General features: G+C 42.7%; 1 protein-coding gene across 1 annotated transcript in view; it reads right to left on the reverse strand.

The window, feature by feature from the left end:
* The window catches only part of LOC126252336 (transmembrane protein 117-like), a 559,109-nt gene that overhangs the window by 137,364 nt on the left and 398,337 nt on the right, over positions 1–23,408 (reverse strand). The window contains exons 7-8 of the mRNA XM_049953223.1: positions 16,024–16,134; positions 8,785–8,921 (exon numbers count right to left, since the gene is read on the reverse strand). Coding sequence (XP_049809180.1) covers positions 8,785–8,921; positions 16,024–16,134 — 248 coding nt within the window. The remainder of the gene's footprint in view (positions 1–8,784; positions 8,922–16,023; positions 16,135–23,408) is intronic.

Below are 23,408 nucleotides of genomic sequence, written 5' to 3' on the forward strand. Positions count from 1 at the left end.
AATGATAGTCGTAAATGCAGAAAATGAAGTTCCCTCCGTCGCACACTATACAAGGAAGCGAAGTAAATAAAAAATATAAATTAGCGTGTGCCATCGTTGGCCGGAAGGCCCCATCTGGGGAAGTGCGGACGCCAAGTGCAAGTCTTATTTCAGTCGACGCCACATTGGGCGACTTGCGTGCTGGTGATGAGGGTGAAATGATGAGGACAACACAACACCCAGTCCCCGAGCGGAAAAAATCTTCAACCCGGCCGGGAATCGAACCTGGACCCGCTTGCATAGGAGGCTAGCATATTATCACCCAGCTAAGTAGGCGGACAAAGCGAAGTAACATTGGATTGTCATCCACTTCTGAGCTATGTTCGGTGGTCCAAGTCTGTAGCTCAACGGACGTTAGTTTAAAATCACACTAAATCTGTATCGAACAGATAAACAGACGGACAACAAAGCGAATTGTGTGGCTGGTCCCGGCAGAGGTTCGAGTCCTCCGTCGGGCATGAATGTGTGTGTTTGTCCTTAGGATAATTTAGGTTGTGTGTAAGCTTAGGGACTGATGACCTTAGCAGTTAAGTCCCATAAGATTTAGCACAAATTTTTGAACAAAGCGAATTAATAAAAACGTAGATGAATGGGTGTATACCAGATATGGTTTGCTTGAAATTTCTTCATGCATCACTAAGTTATGGTTTTATATCAACCCTTTCCACATTCACTCTTAGTTGTAGGGATGATATTGAGGTCTTAGTGTCACAGTAAATTTTTTATAGCTTGCAAGTGATACGTGTGCCCAGTTTGGTAGCTTTAGATGTTAGAGAGGTGCACCTATAAATCAAATGGCAGCAGGTTATTTACGAACATTGCTCCTGTAGGGGCTGTGACGAAGTCCCCTAAGCACAGCCATCGTGCAGGAACTCAAAGTGCACGGACAGTAATCTTCATTACCCTTCTTTGGCATCACGTTTTCACTCCCAGCTCCATCTCTATTGCTTATAGGTGGTTCTTGCCGCGACATTATCGCACTGCCATCCAGTTACCAGCTGCGTTTAAGATTTCAAGTCTGTAGCTGATCGGGAAGTTAGTTTAAAATCAATTGCAAAACAGACAGACAGACAAGAAAGTAACCTTACAAAAACTTGTTGAAAAGGCTTCATTAAGGAAAAGAATAACAGCAATACTAACTTTGCTGACCATATGCAGAAATAACTGAAAGAAACAAAATTCCTCTCATTTCCATGCTCACATAGCCATAGTCTTTACACCTGTATTCACAGCTGCAATGGGAAGTGAAATCTTACTGCAGGCCACGGTGGCCGAGCGGTTCTAGGCGCTTCAGCCTGGAACCGCGCGACTGTTACGGTCGCAGGTTCGAATCCTGCCTTGGGCATTGATGTATGTGATGTCCTTAGGTTAGTTAGGTTTAAGTAGTTCTATGTTCTAGGGGACTGATGACCTCAGAAATTAAGTCCCATAGTGCTCAGAGCCATTTGAACCATCGCTAGTGGGCCAACTGTAATACCACTTCAAACTCGCTTAAATCTACATAACCTGCCATTGTAGCAACAGTAGCAGATCTAACAGCTGCGCCGGACACATGTTGTGCCTGCTTACATATCTCTGTATTTGAATACGCATGCCTATACCAGTTTCTTTGATGCTTTAGTGTGTTATATTAAAACGTTTTATATGTTTTACTGTTATTACCGTTACATCCTAGGCAACTGCAGTATGTTAAGTGTGGGAGTGACAGAAAATTAAACTTGGGGTAAGTAGGGAGATGAGAAAGTAAGGATCGATGACCCGCCACTACAGAACTTAAATCCAGATTCGTGCTTGTAGGCTTCTCTGGTTTTATTTGTGATCAGACAGCTACATGAACAAGGGATAACATTTAGCACTTTTTTCGGTTATTTGTCGTTTTATTTATTAATTTAGGTCGTGAGTATATTACGAATTTATTACAACGCTAATAAAGCCATGAACACGCATGTAATATGTGCTCTTTTATGTGAGTTTTCTATTATGCATTTTTAATGTATTGATATCTAATTGCTGTCTGTATTATAATTGCCAGACTGTCTTTACGTCTCTAACGTGGAATATTCTTGTTTCAGCCCGTATAGTTTCATCAAGCTGCGAGAGGTGGCGGCGCTAGGCGCTATACATAGCCTTCAAAATGGCGTCAGATAGGAGGCGCGTTCCAAATAGAGATCTGTCATTGGGTTTCTTTTGGCGGAAAACTAGAGCTTGATAGATATTCGTAGGCGATTGCGGAATGTCTACGAAGAACTGACAGTGCATAAAAGCACGGTAAGCCTTGGGCGAGGCGTCTGTCACCATCGCAACAAGGTCGCGCAGACCTGTCCTATCTCCCGCTGCACACAGCTGTGACTCCTGTAATGTAGGAATGTGCGGACACTCTCATTAGGATGTCTCTGTTGGTAGTGCTGACACACTCGTCCACCAGTTGGGCTACTCAAAGGTGATTGCCCGCTGGATTCCTTGTCGCCTAACTGAAGACCGTAAAGGGCAACAAAGGAGCACCAGTGCCAGGTGGTATAGCATTAATCCACGCTGAGGCGACTAATCTATTGTCTAAGATCATTTACGTGACGATTCTCATCGTTGGAGAGTATGATAGCTTTCATCAAGGTATTGTCCCTTACCAAACAGCTTGAAGTGTCTGCAACGGCACTGCTTTGAAAGAAACACGTCTCGACTTCGACATGAGAGAGTAACTTTTGTTAACTGCTTACCATGCTTACGTTCCAGGTACAAACATTGCTCAGTGTGACGGCCGTCTGCATCCACGACAGCCTGGAAGCGCTGTAGAAATACCATGTCACAACTGTTCGCAGTACGTTTTCAATCGTTGGATCATGGAATGTTCAGTTGTCGTGAAACAGCTCGTGCACTGCTTGAATATCGCACAATGAGTGTGGCATTATCAGCTCTGGCAACAGTAACTACACTACTGGTCATTAAAATTGCTACACCACGAAGATGACGTGCTACAGAAGCGAAATTTAACCGACAGGAAGAAGATGCTGTGATATGCAAATGATTGGCTTTTCAGACCATTCACACAAGGTTGGCGCCGGTGGCGACACCTACAACGTGCTGACACGAGGAAAGTTTCCAACCGATTTCTCATACACACACAGCAGTTGACCGGCGTTGCCTGGTGAAACGTTGTGGTGATGCCTCGTGTAAGGAGGAGAAATGCGTTCCATCACGTTTCCGACTTTGATAAAGGTCGGATTGTAGCCTATCGCGATTGCGGTTTATCGTATCGCGACATTGGTGCTCGCGTTGGTCGAGATCCAATGACTGTTAGCAGAATATGGAATCGGTGGGTTCAGGAGGGTAACACGGAACACCGTGCTGGATCCTCGTATCACTAGCAGTCGAGATGACAGACATCCTATGCGCATGGTTGTAACGGATCGTGCAGCCACGTCTCGATCCCTGAGTCAGCAGATGGGGACGTTTGCAAGACGACAACCATCTGCACTAACAGTTCGACGACGTTTGCAACAGCATGGATTATCAGCTCGGAGACCATGGACGCGGATACCCTTGACGCTGCATCACAGATAGGAGCGCCTGCGATGGTGTACTCAACGACGAACCTGCGTGCACGAATGGCAAAACGTCATTTTTACGGATGAATCCAGATTCTGTTTACAGCATCATGATGGTCGCATCCGTATTTGGCGACATCGCGGTGAACGCACATTGGAAGCGTGTATTCGTCATCGCCATACTGGTGTATCACCTGGCGTTATGGTATGGGGTGCCATTGGTTACACGTCTCGGTCACCTCTTGTTCGCATTGACGGCACTTTGAACAGTGGACGTTACATTTCAGATGTGTTACGACCCTTGGCTCTACCCTTCATTCGATCCCTGCAAAACCCTACATTTCAGCAGGATAATGCACGACCGCATGTTGCAGGTCCTTTACGGGCCTTTCTGGATACAGAAAATGTTCGACTGCTGCCCTGGTCAGCACATTCTCCAGATCTCTCACCAATTGAAAACGTGTGGTCAGTGATGGCCGAGCAACTGGCTCGTCACAATACGCCAGTCACTACTCTTGATGAGCTGTGGTATCGTGTTGAAGCTGCACGGGCAGCTGAACCTGTACACGCCACCCAAGCTCTGTTTGACTCAATGCCCAGGCGTATCAAGGCCGTTATTCCGGCCAGAGGTGGTTGTTCAGGGTACTGATTTCTCAGGATCTATGCACCCAAATTGCGTGAAAATATAATCACATGTCAGTTCTAGTATAATATATTTGTCCAATGAATATCCGTTTATCATCTGGATTTCTTCTTGATGTAGCAATTTTAATGGCCAGTAGTGTAATTCAATAATTTTGGGCAGTTGTCCGTCGGTCACTTCCTGGAGCAATTCTAAATTTCCAGTTAATTGCAACTTCAGAATCATCTTCTTCAACCCCGTTTGGGAAAGAGGACCTCTTCGTATCCCTTTACTGCGTCGGTAGTCGCTGTTTTGATAAAACAGGTTTACGAGTAAAGCCCTGCTAACCTTCTTTCAGATCTCTTTTGACAACCCTATTACACACTGATGCTTGTGTTTCATCCTATGTTGCCGTATCAGTACCGGCGTCTAACGGCGAGTCATGATAGTAACACTACTACCAATGCTAATTCTGCAGCGCACAGTCTGAACGTCATTCCGGTAAAGTTGGTTACCCACACCTCGGCCGGCTGCATTACCTTCCAAGTTGCGCCATGTTGACTCGTTCCTCAGTGCTGCTCTGGAATCCAGCTCCTTAATGGCTGGATCCCAGAACAGCGCTTTTGAACTTTTAAACATGGCGCATTTTGGACGGTACCGCAGCCGCAGTATTATCCAGGAAGGCCAAGGACGACTTCACAAGGCACTCAACCACACGACAGGATGCTGCCATCCCGGCTAGACGAGATACTCTGCAGATGGAGCGAAGACAATTGAGGTCGGTGGCCATTGAATGAAATAGTTTTTCGAGAATCTACAGTGCGTTGGTGCAATTGATAAGTATGAATTCTACGACATTACAGTGAAATGTGTAAAGTGGAAACGCTACTGGCGCTTAGTAATGGCGGTTATCGTTGAAACAAACGGTTTTTGGTTATCCCGTGTTTTTTCCACGTCAATTTAACCTGTTAAAACCGCTCAAAATAACCTGTTTCTGAAATAAAAATTTTCGGTTCCTTATTCCTATTATTTCGTTTAGTAAACGTAGAAACCGAACAAAGATTGAAAGATTTTGAGTCTCTTCGTTTCAATATACATAGAATAAAACTATTAAATTAAATAGGCAAGTAAAAGAAAACTTATTTAAAAATGAACAGTCGAGGTCGCAATAATAATTTTTATTAACCGGTTTCAGTTTATCTACAAGCCATCTTCAGAAATTTCTTTTTGGACCCCCTAAGACTGGTGCTTGCAGCTCATTGGATTTTTCGTGATACAACGATCGTACACTCAATCATCATCGTGGTATCACCAAAAATCCAAGGAGCCGCCAGCACCAGTCATAAGGGGCAAAAAAAATTCTGAAGATGGCTTGTAGATAAGCCGAAACAGGTTAATAAAGAAATATTATTGCGGTCACTATTGTTCATTTTAAATATAGAATCAGGTCGCTGATCTCCGTGGACTATGTTGTTAAAATTTATATGAAGAAAACATGGTCCGTCTACCCTTTCACTGTTATTCTGGAAAAGAGATGAATGTCGGAATACTAGAAAAAATCACCAGTACTCTCCCACTGATTGTAACTTCTCGAAACACTGCTAACTGTCAGTGCTGAAGAGTGAAAATTGTGGTTTGCAAGAGCTATATGTAGGTAAAGACATTTTACATAGACACCGGCAGCAGATCAGCTTCTTCCTATTTTTATTGCATACTACGTATGAATTGTTGTAAAGTTTTTAATTTATGACTGTTATCATAATTTCCTTCTTCTTTTCTGTCATAGAAATGGCAGGCAAGTCTTTAAGAATGTACTTCAATGCTACGTCACTTCATAAAAGTATTTCTAGGCTATATTTGGTGCCATTATGCAATACAACGGATGTCCGGCGACGACAGTGAGAAATTACCATATAGACCAGGTGGGGACAAGCCGTGCACGATCCACGTATACGCGTACCTTAAGCTACGACATACGGCAACAGGGGCATTATTGTCTTAACAGCGTTGTACCAGTTCTTATGTCATCTGTTTTTTCCTCGTTTCTGTCGGCATTGTTATTGAAATGGCACTGATCACGTTCCTCATTTTCTGTAATAACGAAATATTTCAAACCAACGCAAATTTTACGAATTAAATTACTTCTTATTTTAAAGAAAGATTTATTTGAAAACGAAAATTTTTAGCACTGTTGCTAAGGCTAATTGATATTTTGGTTTTTTACTCCATTGTAATAAACAATAAAAAAGGTCCGTTATAATCGAGACCAAACAAATACAGAACTAAAATACCGGTATCGGTTTTAATCGGTCGGTTTTTCCCATCCCTACTGCGCTGCCCGAAACCCAAGGAATCTAGCAGACAATGCTGTTGACCAGGGCATTATCAGGGCAGATCCACCGGCAGAAACAAATATGAACAGTTTAGATGCACCCTAAGAAATGAACATACACAGAACAGAATCTGCAGTACTAAAGTAGTATTTCCGGAGTGGGAAGGAGCGCCTGATCACCTGTACGAATCCGCTCGGCGCACTTGTGTCGAGGTGCGGTGAGTCGGCCAGTCTGTGGTTGGCTTTAGGCGGTTTTCCATCTGCCTCGGCGAATGTGGGCTGGTTCCCCTTATTCTGCCTCAGCTACACTATGTCCACGTACGCGTACACCACCGTTACTCTACCACGCAAACATAGGGGTTACACTCGTCTGGTGTGGGACGTTCCCTGGGGGGTCCACCAGGGGACGAACCGCGCAAGAACCCTCAAAGAGTGCTTAGGCGTGGTGCGGCGGAGGGGTGAAGTGGACTGCGGTAGTAGTTGCGGGGTTGCGGACCACTGGGGTTGCGGTGTGGACGGAGTCTCTCCGTCGTTTCTAGACGCCCGGTTAACATACAATACAAAGTACATTAAAATTACTACACCAAGAAGAAATGTAGATGATAAACGGGTATTCATTGAACAAATATATTATACTAGAACTGACATGTGATTATATTTTCACGCAATTTGGGTGCATAGATCCTGAGAAATCAGTACCCAGAACAACCATCTCTGGCCGTAATAACGGCCTTGATACGCCTGGGCATTGAGTTAAACAGAGCTTGGGTGGCGTGTACGGGTTCAGCTGCCCGTGCAGCTTCAACACGATACCACAGTTCATCAAGAGTAGTGACTGGCGTATTGTGACGAGCCAGTTGCTCGGCCACCACTGACCACACGTTTTCAATTGGTGAGAGATCTGGAGAATGTGCTGACCAGGGCAGCAGTCGAACATTTTCTGTGTCCAGAAAGGCCCGTAAAGGACCTGCAACATGCGGTCGTGCATTATCCTGCTGAAACGTAGGGTTTCGCAGGGATCGAATGAAGGGTAGAGCCACGGGTCGTAACACATCTGAAATGTAACGTCCACTGTTCAAAGTGCCGTCAATGCGAACAAGAGGTGACCGCGACGTGTAACCAATGGCACCCCATACCATCACGCCAGGTGATACATCAGTATGGCGATGACGAATACACGCTTCCAATGTGCGTTCACCGCGATGTCGCCATATATGGATGCGACCATCATGATGCTGTAAACAGAATCTGGATTCATCCGTAAAAATGACGTTTTGCCATTCGTGCACCCAGGTTCGTCGTTGAGTACACCATTGCAGGCGCTGTGATGCAGCGTCAAGGGTATCCGCGTCCATGGTCTCCGAGCTGATAATCCATGCTGCTGCAAACGTCGTCGAACTGTTCGTGCAGATCGTTGTTGTCTTGCAAACATCCCCATCTGTTGACTCAGGGATCGAGACGTGGCTGCACGATCCGTTACAACCATGCGGATAAGATGCCTGTCATCTCGACTGCTAGTGATACGAGGCCGTTGGGATCCAGCACGGCGTTCCGTATTACCCTCCTGAACCCATCGATTCCATATTCTGCTTACAGCCACTGGCCCTCGACCAACGCGAGTAGCAATGTCACGATACGATAAATCGCAATCGCGATAGGCTACAATCCGACCTTTATCAAAGTCGGAAACGTGATGGTGCGCATTTCTCCTCCTAACACGAGGCATCACAAAAACGTTTCACCAGGCAACGCCGGTTAACTGCTGTTTGTGTATGAGAAATCGGTTGGAAACTTTCCTCATGTGAGCACGTTGTAGGTATCATCACCGGCGCCAACCTTGTGTGAATGCTCTGAAAAGCCAATCATTTGCATATCACAGCATCTTCTTCCTGCCGGTTAAATTTCGCGTCTGTAGCCCATCATGTCCGTGGTGTAGCAATTTTAATGGCCATTAGTGTAGTATTAATAGCTGGGTAAAATGTTTAAGATTTTTTATTGTTGTTCTGTTGTGGTATAGAATAATTATACTAGCAGCTCAAATACTTCATTAATGCTAAAAGTCTCATATTGGCGTGAGAGTGTAAGTGAACTGTATAACTGTCACGGAGATCTAGGAACGTCGTAAAGGACTAGATTCTCAGCGTCAGCCCTCGCGAGCTGCTTACTCTTACATTCCTTCGTGACAGAGCTAGGCAGTGGCGGGCGTTGCCTCGGTGGCGCACTGCTGCTAGGGCCACTTGTTGCGTTACCTGGCGTTGGTGACGCCCATGTCGCTGTTGATGTGCAGCAGGCAGTTGTCGTACCAGAGCGCCAGCAGCAGGTTGTAGCCGTGCGAGAACACGTACAGCGACACGATCACCGTCAGGAACATCGTCATCCAGGAGCCCTGCAACAGCGACCACTCCTCACCTCGTGTCCCAGCTGATCGTGTCGAGACCCCAGTTCAGCAAAGGGTACGAGAAACATGATTATAACGGCGGAGGTCGCAAGTGCCGTAAAATGTGGTGATATTGTGGTTTCAGAGAGAATGCCTGGTTCACTTAACTTTTTTTTTTTTTGTCATCAGTCTACTGACTGGTTTGATGCGGCCCGCCACGAATTTCTTTCCTGTGCTAACCTCTTCATCTCAGAGTAGCACTTGCAACCTACGTCCTCAATTATTTGCTTGACGTATTCCAATCTCTGTCTTCCTCTACAGTTTTTGCCCTCTACAGCTCCCTCTAGTACCATGGAAGTCATTCCCTCATGTCTTAGCAGATGTCCTATCATCCTGTCCCTTCTCCTTATCAGTGTTTTCCACATATTCCTTTCCTCTCCGATTCTGCGTAGAACCTCCTCATTCCTTACCTTATCAGTCCACCTAATTTTCAACATTCGTCTATAGCACCACATCTCAAATGCTTCGATTCTCTTCTGTTCCGGTTTTCCCACAGTCCATGTTTCACTCCCATACAATGTTGTACTCCAGACGTACATCCTCAGAAATTTCTTCCTCAAATTAAGGCCGGTATTTGATATTAGTAGACTTCTCTTGGCCAGAAATGCCTTTTTTGCCATAGCGAGTCTGCTTTTGATGTCCTCCTTGCTCCGTCCGTCATTGGTTATTTTACTGCCTAGGTAGCGGAATTCCTTAACTTCATTGACTTCGTGACCATCAATCCTGATGTTAAGGTTTTCGCTGTTTTCATTTCTACTACTTCTCATTACCTTCGTCTTTCTCCGATTTACTCTCAAACCATACTGTGTGCTCATTAGACTGTTCATTCCGTTCAGAAGATCATTTAATTGTTCTTCACTTTCACTCAGGATAGCAATGTCATCAGCGAATCGTATCATTGATATCCTTTCACCTTGTATTTTAATTCCACTCCTGAACCTTTCTTTTATTTCCATCATTGTTTCCTCGATGTACAGATTGAAGAGTAGGGGCGAAAGGCTACAGCCCTGTCTTACACCCTTCTTAATACGAGCACTTCGTTCTTGAAAGTCCACTCTTATTATTCCCTCTTGGTTGTTGTACATATTGTATGTGACCCGTCTCTCCCTATAGCTTACCTCTACTTTTTTAAGAATCTCGAACAGCTTGCACCATTTTATATTGTCGAACGCTTTTTCCAGGTCGACAAATCCTATGAAAGTGTCTTGATTTTTCTTTAGCCTTGCTTCCATTATTAGCCGTAACGTCAGAATTGCCTCTCTCGTCCCTTTACTTTTCCTAAAGCCAAACTGATCGTCACCTAGCGCATTCTCAACTTTCTTTTCCATTCTTCTGTATATTATTCTTGTAAGCAGCTTCGATGCTGTTAAGCTGATTGTGCGATAATTCTCGCACTTGTCAGCTCTTGCCGTCTTCGGAATTGTGTGGATGATGCTTTTCCGAAAGTCAGATGGTATGTCGCCAGACTTATATATTCTACACACCAACGTGAATAGTCGTTTTGTTGCCACTTCCCCCAATGATTTTAGAAATTCTGATGGAATATTATCTATCCCTTCTGCCTTATTTGACCGTAAGTCCTCCAAAGCTCTTTTAAATTCCGATTCTAATACTGGATCCCCTATCTCTTCTAAATCGACTCCTGTTTCTTCTTCTATCACATCAGACAAATCTTCACCCTCATAGAGGCTTTCAATGTATTCTTTCCACCTATCTGCTCTCCCCTCTGCAATTAACAGTGGAATTCCCGTTGCACCCTTAATGTTACCATCGTTGCTTTTAATGTCACCAAAGGTTGTTTTGACTTTCCTGTATGCTGAGTCTGTCCTTCCGACAATCATATCTTTTTCGATGTCTTCACATTTTTCCTGCAGCCATTTCGTCTTAGCTTCCCTGCACTTCCTATTTATTTCATTCCTCAGCGACTTGTATTTCTGTATTCCTGATTTTCCCGGAACATGTTTGTACTTCCCCCTTTCATCAATCAACTGAAGTATTTCTTCTGTGACCCATGGTTTCTTCGCAGCTACCTTCTTTGTACCTGTGTTTTTCTTTCCAACTTCTGTGGTGGTCCTTTTTAGAGATGTCCATTCCTCTTCAACTGTACTGCCTACTGCGCTATTCCTTATTGCTGTATCTATAACGTTAGAGAACTTCAAACGTATCTCGTCATTCCTTAGTACTTCCGTATCCCACTTCTTTGCGTATTGATTCTTCCTGACTAATGTCTTGAACTTCAGCCTACTCTTCATCACTACTATATTGTGATCTGAGTCTATATCTGCTCCTGGGTACGCCTTACAAACCAGTATCTGATTTCGGAATCTCTGTCTGACCATGATCTAATTGAAATCTTCCCGTATCTCCCGGCCTTTTCCAAGTATACCTCCTCCTCTTGTGATTCTTGAACAGGGTATTCGCTATTACTAGCTGAAACTTGTTACAGAACTCAATTAGTCTTTCTCCTCTTTCATTCCTCGTCCCAAGCCCATATTCTCCTGTAACCTTTTCTACTCCTTGCCCTACAACTGCATTCCAGTCGCCCATGACTATTAGATTTTCGTCCCCCTTTACATACTGCATTACCCTTTCAATATCCTCATACACTTTCTCTATCTGTTCATCTTCAGCTTGCGACGTCGGCATGTATACCTGAACTATCGTTGCCGGTGTTGGTCTGCTGTCGATTCTGATTAGAACAACCCGGTCACTGAACTGTTCACAGTAACACACTTAAACAAAGGAAAATCCAGAATGGAATGTAGCAATGTTGTGAAAAGCATACTCACCATATACATGCTGAGTCGCAGATAGGCACAACACAAAGAGACTGAAAAAATGAGGTTTCAGCCAACAAGGCCTTTTTCAAAAATAAACACACACACACACACACACACACACACACACACACACACACACGCACGCAACCTGCAGTCTGGCTTCAGTTTCCAGACGCTGTGCTCATGTCTATGTGGATTGCGTTTGCGCGCTCGCACTCTCGCGCGCATTTGTGTGTGCGTATCCACGCGCGCGCGCGCGCGCGCGCGTGTGTGTGTGTGTGTGTGTGTGTTTGTTAGTGTGTGTGTGTGTCTGTTTTGTCTATTTTCGAAAAAAGCCTTGTTGGCTGAAAGCTCATTCTGTGACGGTCTTTTTGTTGTGCCTATCTGCGACTCAGCATCTCTGTTGTATAGTGAGCATTGTTTTCGTAATATTGTAACTTATCTTAAGTTGTATATACTGGCCTAGAACTACAAGAAAAAAACAACGTAGGAATCCATTTAGGGCAAGGAAGAGGAAGATATGAGGTGAAATGTCTCGCTTTTGTTGGTCGATAATTTCTAAGGATTGAGAAAACGGAATTCGTTGAATATAAACACAACAGAGAAAAATATGTACAAACATAACATCAAAAGAGCTGATTAGTTTAAGTATTTGGGAGAATGGATACAATAAAATGGATTAGATAACGCCACAAGAAAAGAACGATCGAAGAAACTGGAATTAGCATAGAAGCTCACTCAAAACCGATATTGAGATATCAGTATCACTCCATTCAAAAATTAAACACTAAACAACACTAATTAAACCGGAAGCACTTTATGGATCTGAATCCATAATGCTGAATAAAAGAGGTGAACAAGAGGAACTGGAAAAGAAAGAAACGAAAGTACTAAGAAATATTTTAGACCATAAAACTTCAAATATAACAATTGGACGAAAAGAAGAAATGATAGAAACATAGAAACAATCAGAGACGGCATAACGAAGGGGAGACTAAAGATTTACGATCACATTTATAGAATGAATGGTAGCAGGATAACCAAGAAAATTTCGAATTTCGTTTCCAAATTACAAAAAAGAACAGGATGGCTGGAAGAGACAAGAAAGGATTTCAGAAAACATAACAGTACAGAAGACACCATGCAGGACAGGGAAAATTTCTCGTTATTGATCAGTACCGCAAAATTAGCTGCCCAACGACAAAACCACAACCTACGAGGGTGAAGCCAAATGAACAGGGCTGTCCATCAGCCAAGGCATGAAGAAATTCTGGGAAGATGAAAAAAAATGTTGGTCTATTAAGCCGATAGCCGGTTCATAACGATCTATTAAATAAGCATTCTTGTGGAACATTAATACTGTATTTTTACGTTTTTTAAAATATCTTTATTTCTTCTTTACATGTAGTGACCTGTAATTAGGTATGTTCAGTCTGTTTCTCATTCCCTCCCACCCCCTCTCTCTGTTGTCTGACTGTCTGTCTCTCTCTCTCTCTCTCTCTCTCTCTCTCTCACTCACACACACACACACACACACACACACACACACACACACACACACACACACGCTTACGCATACACACATATTCAGAAATTCTTCTAGTTACATAAATAGTTATTCATTCCATAGATCATTTGAACGATTCATTTATTAAAGTCATGTAGAACGATTCAGTTTACAGGCTATGTATGCACCGTAAGTGTTTACATTAATGTACATATAATTTTTAGTCCTATTCACGCAACCACATTTAAAAATTAATTTTTATTTTTGTTTTTTTACAGGCTACCGATTTCTAAATAAAAATTCATCGATGAAATAGAAGGAGACATCCAGGAGATATGATTTTAGGTTAGCGTTGAAAGTTGCTTTGCTACTTGTCAGACATTTCAACTTATTGGCCAAATGATCAAAAATTTTTGTTGCTGCATATTGAATTCTATTCTGAACTACTGGCAGCTTCAATAATGTATGAGAAAGGCCATTTTTTCCTCTACTGTTGTGGGTATGGATTAAGCTGTTCTCCTCAAATTGTGGTGGGTTATTTAACACGAATTTCATTACGGAATATATATTGTGATGGTGCAGTTAAAATACTTTCATGTCTACTATTCAATCTATACATCTAAACAGCAATGACGGAAATAAAACGAAGTTTCAAGAATGGGACTGAAATTCAGGGTGAAAGGATATCAATGATACGACTTGCTGATGACATTGCAGTCCTGAGTGAAAGTGAAGAAGAATTACATGATGTGCGGAATGGAATGAACAGTTTAATGAGTACAGAATATGGACTGAGAATAAATTGAAGAACCCGAAGTAAGGAGAAGTAGCGGAAATGAGAACAGCGAAAAGCTTAACATCAGAAATGGCGATCACAAAGCACACGATGTTAAGGAATTCTACTACCTGGGCAGCAAAGTAACCCACGACCGACGGGGCATGGAGGACATAAAAAGCAGACTAGCACTGGCAGAAGAAGCATTCCTGCCCAAGAGAAGACTGCTAGTATCGAAGACAGGCTTCAATTTGAGGAAGAAATTTCTGAAAATGTACGTTTGGAGGACAACAACCAGAAACAGAAGACAATGGAAGCTTTATAGATGTGGTGCTACAGAGGAATGTTGAAAATAAAGTAAACTGATAAATTAAGGAAGGAGGAGGTTCTCCACAGAATCAGCGAGGGAAGGAGCATAGGGACGGGGCAGGATGACAGGTCATCTATTAAGACATTAAGGATTAACTCTTATGGTACTAGAGGGAGTTTTAGAGAGTAGAAACTGTAAAGGGACACTGAGATTGCAATACATCAAAAACAAATAATTGAAGACGTAGCTTGCAGTTGGTACTGCGGAATGAAAAGGTTGGCAAAGAAGAGGCGGTCTTTTTCTTTTTCAGCTTTCCAAAAGTGCAGCGTCCATCCCCTTATCCTGTTTCAACAATGTCTGTGCAAACGTAGATGAAGGAAAGGATAAAGAAAAAACTCAGCCAAAGACACACTATCTGCGTCAGAGTAGGTTCTATTCCGTTATAGAGTTTTGAGCGCGGATGTTTCGACAGGTTAGTCAACAGATTACTTAATCCCATATACAGCTGGAGAAGTGACCGCAATGTGAAAATGAGTGAAATTCGATCTCATAGGAAAGCTTTCTGTCAGTCATCCTGACTGCTCACTATTTGAGAAGGAACAGGAAAGGAGAGAAGAACCTAACAAGGGAACCTCCCCATCGCACCCCCCTCAGATTTAGTTATAAGTTGGCACAGTGGATAGAGCTTGAAAAACTGAACACAGATCAATAGAAAAAACAGGAAGAAGCTGTGTGGAACTATGAAAAAAATAAGCAAAATATGCAAACTGAGTAGTCCATGTTCAAGATAGGCAACATCGAGACTAATATGAGTCCAGGAGCGCCGTGGTCCTGTGGTTACCGTGAGCAGATACGGAACGAGAGGTCCTTGGCTCAAGTCTTCCCTCGAGTGCAAAGTTTACTTCTTTTTTTTTTCGCAAAGTTACGATCTGTCCGTTCGTTCATTGACGTCTCTCTTCACTGTAATAAGTTTAGTGTTTTGCGACCGCACCGCAAAACCGTGCGATTAGTAGACCGAAAACATTTGATCGCAAGGTCATAGGTCATAGGTCAACCGATTCCTCCACAGGAAAACACGTCTGATGTCTATTCAACACTGGTGACGGCATGTGCGTCACATGACAGGAATATGTTGTCGACCCACCTAACTTGTACACTTGGCGAATGGGTAAAAAGATTCTTCTACCTTGCCCGATTTAGGTTTTCTTGTGGATGTGATAATCAATCCCAAAAAAAGTGATCGCATCGGACGGACAGATAATAATTGTCTGAAAATAAAAAATTAAACTTTTCACTCGAGGGAAGACTTGAACCAAGGACCACTCGTTTGGCAGCTGCTCACGCTAACCACGGGACCACGGCGCTTCTCAGCTCAAATTAGCCTTGATTTTGCCTGTCTTGTGCATGGACTACTCAGTTTGTATATTTTGCTTTTTTTTTTTTTCATAGTTCCACACAACTTCTTCCTGTTTTCTCGATTGATCTGTGTTTAGTTTTTCAAGGCCTGTCCACTGTGCCAACTTATAACTAAATCTGAGGGGGGTGCGATGGGGAGGTTCCCTTGTAAGTAGTAGCCACAGTACGCACTACTACGTACTTTAAGGTGGCCTGCGGCGTACAAATGTAGATGTGCAACTAGAGCGGAGAGACGTGTGTGAGTTACGGAGGCGCGCCCTCACCTGGTCGTCGCGGAACATCTTGAGGCGGAGCAGCGTGCCGCACAGGTAGCCGTGGATCAGCAGCTTGCCTACTATCATGCCGCACAGGATGGCCAGCAGCCACATCAGCACCTGCAACACAGACACGCTGCAGATCATCTTGCTCGCTTGCACGTTCACCGGAACAGAATTTTGATGAGCATACAATTATAGTGCCTCTTCCCTCTCGCTATTTCCAGTATGCTGACAGCATTAAGTAGATGCGAAATCCATACGTCTTGTAAAAATGTATGTCTGTATGCATATCTGCGTGTGTGTGTGTACAACTGGATCGATTTCAACCGAACTTGGTACACATGTTCCTCATTGTCAGGTAACAATCACTTTGGGGGTAAGAACCACCTACCTATAACAATTCAGGCGATATGACGTCATAAACGATGAGATGCGTGAAAAACTGCCGCATCATGCATGACGTTTAAATTTATTACTTCTGTGCTACTAAATCTATTCGCAATAAATTTCGCAGAAAGGATCCACATATGCTCCCAAATACACCTACAAAATTATGTCGTGGTAGCACACATAGCCGCGTGGGATTAGCCGCGCGGTCTAGGGCACTGCAGTCATTGACTGTGCGGCTGGTTCCGGCAGAGGTTCGAGTCCTCCCTCGGGCATGGCTGTGTGTTTTTGTCCTTAGGATAATTTAGGTTACGTAGTGTGTAAGCTTAGGGACTGATGACCGTAGTAGTTAAGTCCTATAAGATTTCACACACATTTGAACATTTAGCACACGTAGTTGAGCAGATATGACGTTAAAACCCTGAGATCCGTGAAAAACTGCTTTGTCATGCATGACATTTAAATTTAATACTTTTTTTCCTACTAATTGTATTCGCAACATATTACTCAGAAAATATTCACATACACCGCTGAATGTACCTAGACAATTATATCACTACATGACACATAGATCAGGCGTTATGACGTCATGAGCACTGGGATGCGTGAAAGAATGCCGAATCACGCACGAACTTTCAATGCATTTATTCTTTACTAATAGGATACTCTTACAGTCGAGTCGACTAAAGGAAATCTCTGAAAACTAGCAGCACGTTTGACAGCTTTGAAGTGTGACGTGCAAACGAGTGTAGGCGACAATAATAGCTGTCTACAGAGTTATGAAGAGGCTTTGCATAGAGATGTTTACAAAACCGCGTTGTAGGCATCCGAAGCAGCTGTGCTGAGCTCGCTAGACATGTAACTAGAAATATTATTTGAAATCAAGTTCTGTGTCAAACATACAGAAAACTCTGTATTTTGCATACTATGGTTCTCAATTAGGGCATGGCACTTGTATGTATATTTGTACATTATGCATATTTATTGTACGACTTTTTTATTATTTAGAAGATGTTTCCGCAAATACTGTACATGGAAATGGAATTTTCTCGATATTACACTTCAAACACAATTCATTTTTTGCTTTTGTTTCTAATAGAAAATTGGCAAATTGAATATCCATACAGTGCCGGGTTTGTTAGCTAGTGGACAGATAAAGGAAACAAAGAGGTTGTGTTACACAGTGTGAAAGAGAAAGGGTGAACGCTGGAAACAATTAAGAGTAGGAAAAGAAATAGGCTGGGACACTGATTAAGAATTGCGTGTATGATGTAGTAGAAGAAATAGCGACAGGGGAGAGGACCAGGGAGGAGGGAGACAGAAGCTAACTGACGACATGATGATAAATGCATCACATTTAGCTATGGAAAGGGTGAAAAAACATCAGGTCGACTTGACAAACACGGGGTCGAGTGGAGAAATATCGGGTCGACTGGAGAATGCTGAATTTGCAGTAATGGCCCTGCTTAATGAGCACTACACGTTATAATCATCATCAGGATCATTGTCGCGATTATCATCATTACCAACATCGAGCACTATTGCTACTTTCGTCCATGCACAGGATAAATTCATCATTTTGACTCTTCTGTACTAACAGACATATAAATTTGATTAATAACAGCGTTCCTAAGGTCGCCAGACATAAAATCAGACTTCTAGTAAAGGTAAAAGTGATATCTGTGACACAAGTCCAAAACCAGGTTATTGGCCTGACTGAAGGAAGAGGTCCACCGCAACACTAGCAGGGGATGGCTCACGAACCTTGCACCCTTGATACTTTAACTGCCAGGAAAGATCCCAGGACCTCTTTTGGTAGCAGGCTGAGTGAACTTGGGGCATCCTACAGGGAACTCCTCAAACAATTGAGTTCAGCTATTTTTGTTCTTCATATAATTTACTAATCTTGGAAACAAGTGCATTAAACCCATAACATATTTTCCATATTTCTACACAGTAATGTCTTAAGGTATACTCTCTGGGGCAACTCACCACTTAAAAGGAAAATATTTACTCCAAAAAAGCAAGCAGTAAGAATAATATGTGGTGTACAACCACAGACGTCTTGTGGGTGCCTTTTTCAAGGAAATGGGAGATTGAAGTGCGCTGTCAGAATACATATATTCACTAAAAATTAGTTTTTTTTATTGGTAACGCCACGTAGCGCTCTTTATGAAAATCACTGGCTGTGCTGTGTCCAGTCTGTGGCTGGTTTGCATTGTTGTTGGCTATTGTAGTGTTGGGCAGCTGGATGTGAACAGTGCGTAGCGTTGCGCAGTTGGAGGTGAGCCGTCAGCAGTGGTGGATGTGGGGAGAGAAATGGCGGAGTTTTGAAATTTGTAAGAATGGATGTCATGAACTGCTATATATATTATGACTAATAAGGTAAATACATTTTTTGTTCTCTATTAAAATCTTTCATTTGCTAACTATGCCTATCAGTAGTTAGTGCCTTCCGTAGTTTGAATCTTTTATTTAGCTGGCAGTAGTGGCGCTCGCTGTTTAGCAGTAGTTCGAGTAACGAAGATTTTTGTGAGGTAAGTGATTTGTGAAACGTATAGGTTAATGTTAGTCATGGCCATTCTTTTGTAGGGATTACTGAAAGTCAGATTGCGTTCTGCCAAAAATATTGTGTGTCAGTTTAAGCACAGTCATATATAATTTTTCTAAGGGGACGTTTCAATGAAATTCGCCGTAAATAATCCAGCACACTTTGAGAAGAACAAAGATGTCGATACCTACAACATTAAAGGGGAAATTACCTTAATTACCCCTTTATTAAAGCTGTCAGTGGCTCAGAAAGGACTTCAGTATTCAGCGACAAAAATCTTTGATCAGCTGCCCAAATACATAAAATGTCTGACAGGTAGTAAATCTAACTTAAAATCATTTCTCCTGCACGACTTCTTCTATTCCACCGAAGAATTTCTACTTAAAACCTGTCAGAGAGAAAAAAAAGCATTCGTTTTATGTAAAATTAATTGTTCCATATAATTCGATAAAAGAATCGTTCAAATTATGTATGGGACATGTAACTAAGAACCTAACGAAAAGTCCCCATCTCTAAACGAAATTGAACTCTAGACCTCCACGACCACAGTCTAAATATCAACCTTCTAGTGGTCGAAAGTAGTAGCAACTTCAGACTTTGGGCGCCTGTTGGTAGCATGGAATGAGAGGAACCGAGGAATTATTACTTTGAGAGTTCAGGCTATCCATGGAGTTGTATAATATATGGACTGTCTCGTTGATTTGGGAACGAAATTAAGCTGCCTGCACAGCAACAACATCTAGTATTTATCCCTGCTAGCTTATTACCACATGTGTCAGCTATCATTCTGTTGATGACCTACACTACAAATTCAGAAAATGCTTGGTGTTTGTTTTTGCCTGAATTTCCCATAGCGTTACAACGGGGTTGGATCTTTTACCAGCAGAACTCGTAACTAGTGTTTGAGTTCAAATAAAAGGAACGGAAACATCGATCCCAATTCCTGGCTAATATCATCGCTAGAATTATTCCCTTTCGTCTCTTCTCCGCCTATGTACTTTCGCTACCATATCACAGATCCGCAACGCTCCATGGCGGTGTTCAGACTCGTGGCGGGCAGTGGCCACTATGTTTTGGGTCATCAGTACAAATCTCCAGAATTAAGGCCACAGAATAAATGAATATTAAGTGAAATGCAGTAGAAGGATCTTTGAAGCTTACGTGATAAAAGTGAAAATCTCCAGATAGTTTGCAGAAGGGAGTAAGTTATTGTGTATTAAAATGACAAAGTCCACGAAACCAGAGTGTACACAACATATCATGTTGGACAAACCGCAGGAACAGTAGACAAGAATGTGAAGAACACCAACGTTGCATCTGACTAAAATAGCTCCCTAATTCTCACGTTGCCGAACACTGTTCACTTGTGAACATGTAATGAAATATGAAGATGTTACCTTCGTGACACAAACGCCAAACGTGCAGGACAGTGCGACGAAAGTATGATTTTAAGTAAAGCATGGGTTCTGGTAAATAACTGCGTTAGATCTGTCAGATATTCTACTATTACAATACAGAGAATGCTTTGCAAACGAAATTGCAATGGAACATAATTGTCGGCATTGATGTGAGAAACGCACAGTCCGAGTGGTTCATAGCTTGGTTGTAAGTCAAACACCGTGCAGCAAAGTTCTATGTTCGACACATCTACGAAAAACAGATAAGGTATCCATGAAATATTAGGAGAGAACGACAGCATATGTTTGACAGCCATTGGGGACATCTGGTGATCGCTGTCGAAATGTTCTCTTAAGACATATATTTCGACTGATACCAGCACGGAAAGAAATTCGTAACTGTTATGATACGCACTCATGTTAAAGTAATTCACTGCATGTTTAGAGAAAACTGACTAAGGCTGATACAAATAAATGGCTAAATTTTCTACTTAATACCATCTCAGTGTCTTCGAAATACCAAGCTGTTGGTGGATCTACATTGTTGTTCATTAAAACTGCAACACTTGGAAGGATATATACTGATGGTATTTTACCCATTGTGTGCACACATTATAGTTGGAATAATACTGACGTGTCGGTAGTAGAGATGGCTAATAAAGAAAGTCAGACATCTACAGAAAGATAATACATAAATAATTTCAGTTACACTATACACACTTAATAACTAAGTTAGACATAACTTTGTATTGCTGTAGGTTCTCCTGCCTTGTTATGTTATTTGCAATGAGAGTAACGTTCTTGATTGTAGCTAGTAGTCATGAATGCTGATACGTTTATGCAAGGTGATCCCGTAATGATGTTACAAACTTTCATCCGTCATGGACGGTAAATGTTTCAATTTGAGGCAAGTGATCCTGGTCCACAATCTACCGAGTCGAATGTTATAAGAGAAAATCATTCTGATACCCCTGACAGCGGACCTCTTCTACTGGAAGCTCTTTGCTTTTCATACTTTGGGAAGATGTCCAAAAAACCTGAGCTCTAAAGTGCATACCTTGAGAGTTATGAGCACCTATTCATCTTTGGTACTGTGAAACACGTCTGTTCTGCTGAACAAGTGCTGATAGCTCATAAGGTACGCATTTAAGAGCCCATTTTGCAAGACAGCTTTTCTTGTTCTGGTCCATATTACCTCCTCCCAAAATATGGAAAGCAAATAGCTTGTAGAAGAAGAGGTCCACTGTCAGACTTATCAGAACTATTTTCGCTTATAACTTTCAACTCAGTTTTCAGACCATGGTCACTTACCTCAAACTGATGCATTTACCTTTGTCCATCATTCATGGAAGTTTGTAACATCATCAAGGAATCAGCCTATACAGGGTGCTACAAAAAGGTACGGCCAAACTTTCAGGAAACATTCCTCACACACAAATAAAGAAAAAATGTTATGTGGACATGTGTCCGGATACGCTTAATTTCCATGTCAGAGCTCATTTTAGTTTCGTTAGTATGTACTGTACTTCCTCGATTCACCTCCAGTTGGAAGGAAGGTTATGTTGACTTCTGTGCTTGCGTTGTCATGTCATTGCTCTACAGTACTAGCATCAAGCACATCAGTACGTAACATCAACAGGCTAGTGTTCATCACGAACGTGGGTTTGCAGTCAGTGCAATGTTTACAAATGCGGAGTTGGCAGATGCCCATTTGATGTATGGATTAGCACGGGGCAATAGCCGTGGCGCGGTACGTTTGTATCGAGACAGATTTCCAGAACGAAGATGTCCCGACAGGAAGACGTTCGAAGCAATTGATCGGCGTCTTAGGGAGCACGGAACATTCCAGCCTATGACTCGCGACTGGGGAAGACCTAGAACGACGAGGACACCTGAAATGGACGAGGCAATTCTTCGTACAGTTGACGATAACCCGAATGTCAGCGTCAGAGAAGTTGCTGCTGTACAAGGTAACATTGACCACGTCACTGTATGGAGAGTGCTACGGGAGAACGAGTTGTTTCCGTACCATGTACAGCGTGTGCAGGCACTATCAGCAGCTGATTGGCCTCCACGGGTACACTTCTGCGAATGGTTCATCCAACAATATGTCAATCCTCATTTCAGTGCCAATGTTCTCTTTACGGATGAGGCTTCATTCCAACGTGATCAAATTGTAAATTTTCACAATCAACATGTATGGGCTGACGAGAATCCGCACGAAATTGTGCAATCACGTCATCAGCACAGATTTTCTGTGAACGTTTGGGCAGACATTGTTGATGATGTCTTGATTGGGCCCCATGTTCTTCCACCTACGCTCAGTTGAGCACGTTATCATGATTTCATACGGGATACTCTACCTGTGCTGCTAGAACATGTGCCTTTACAAGTTCGACACAACATGTGGTTCATGCACGATGGAGCTCCTGCACATTTCAGTCGAAGTGTTCGTACGTTTCTCAACAACAGATTCAGTTACCGATGGATTGGTAGAGGCGGACCAATTCCATGGCCTCCACGCTCTCCTGACCTCAACCCTCTTGACTTTCATTTATGGGGGCATTTGAAAGCTCTTGTCTACGCAACCCCGGTACCAAATGTAGAAACTCTTAGTGCTCGTATTATGGACGGCTGTGATACAATACGCCATTCTCCAGGGCTGCATCAGCGCATCAGGGATTCCATGCGACGGAGGGTGGATGCATGTATCCTCGCTAACGGAGGACATTTTGTACATTTCCTGTAACAAAGTGTTTGAAGTCACGCTGGTACGTTCTGTTGTTGTGTGTTTCCATTCCACGATTAATGTGATTTGAAGAGAAGTAATAAAATGAGCTCTAACATGGAAAGTAAGCGTTTCCGGACACATGTCCACATAACATATTTCCTTTCTTTGTGTGTGAGGAATGTTTCCTGAAAGATTGGCCGTACCTTTTTGTAACACCCTGTACAAGCAACTGACTCTTAGGAATGTTCAGTATCATCGTGCTACGTCAATGTATTGTCCTCACTGCAGTCTTTCGTACTAAAGGTGAAAAGTGTCTAGATGCACT

The sequence above is a fragment of the Schistocerca nitens genome, chromosome 4, assembly GCF_023898315.1.
Source record: "Schistocerca nitens isolate TAMUIC-IGC-003100 chromosome 4, iqSchNite1.1, whole genome shotgun sequence".
Classification (NCBI taxonomy): Eukaryota; Metazoa; Arthropoda; class Insecta; order Orthoptera; family Acrididae; genus Schistocerca; species Schistocerca nitens.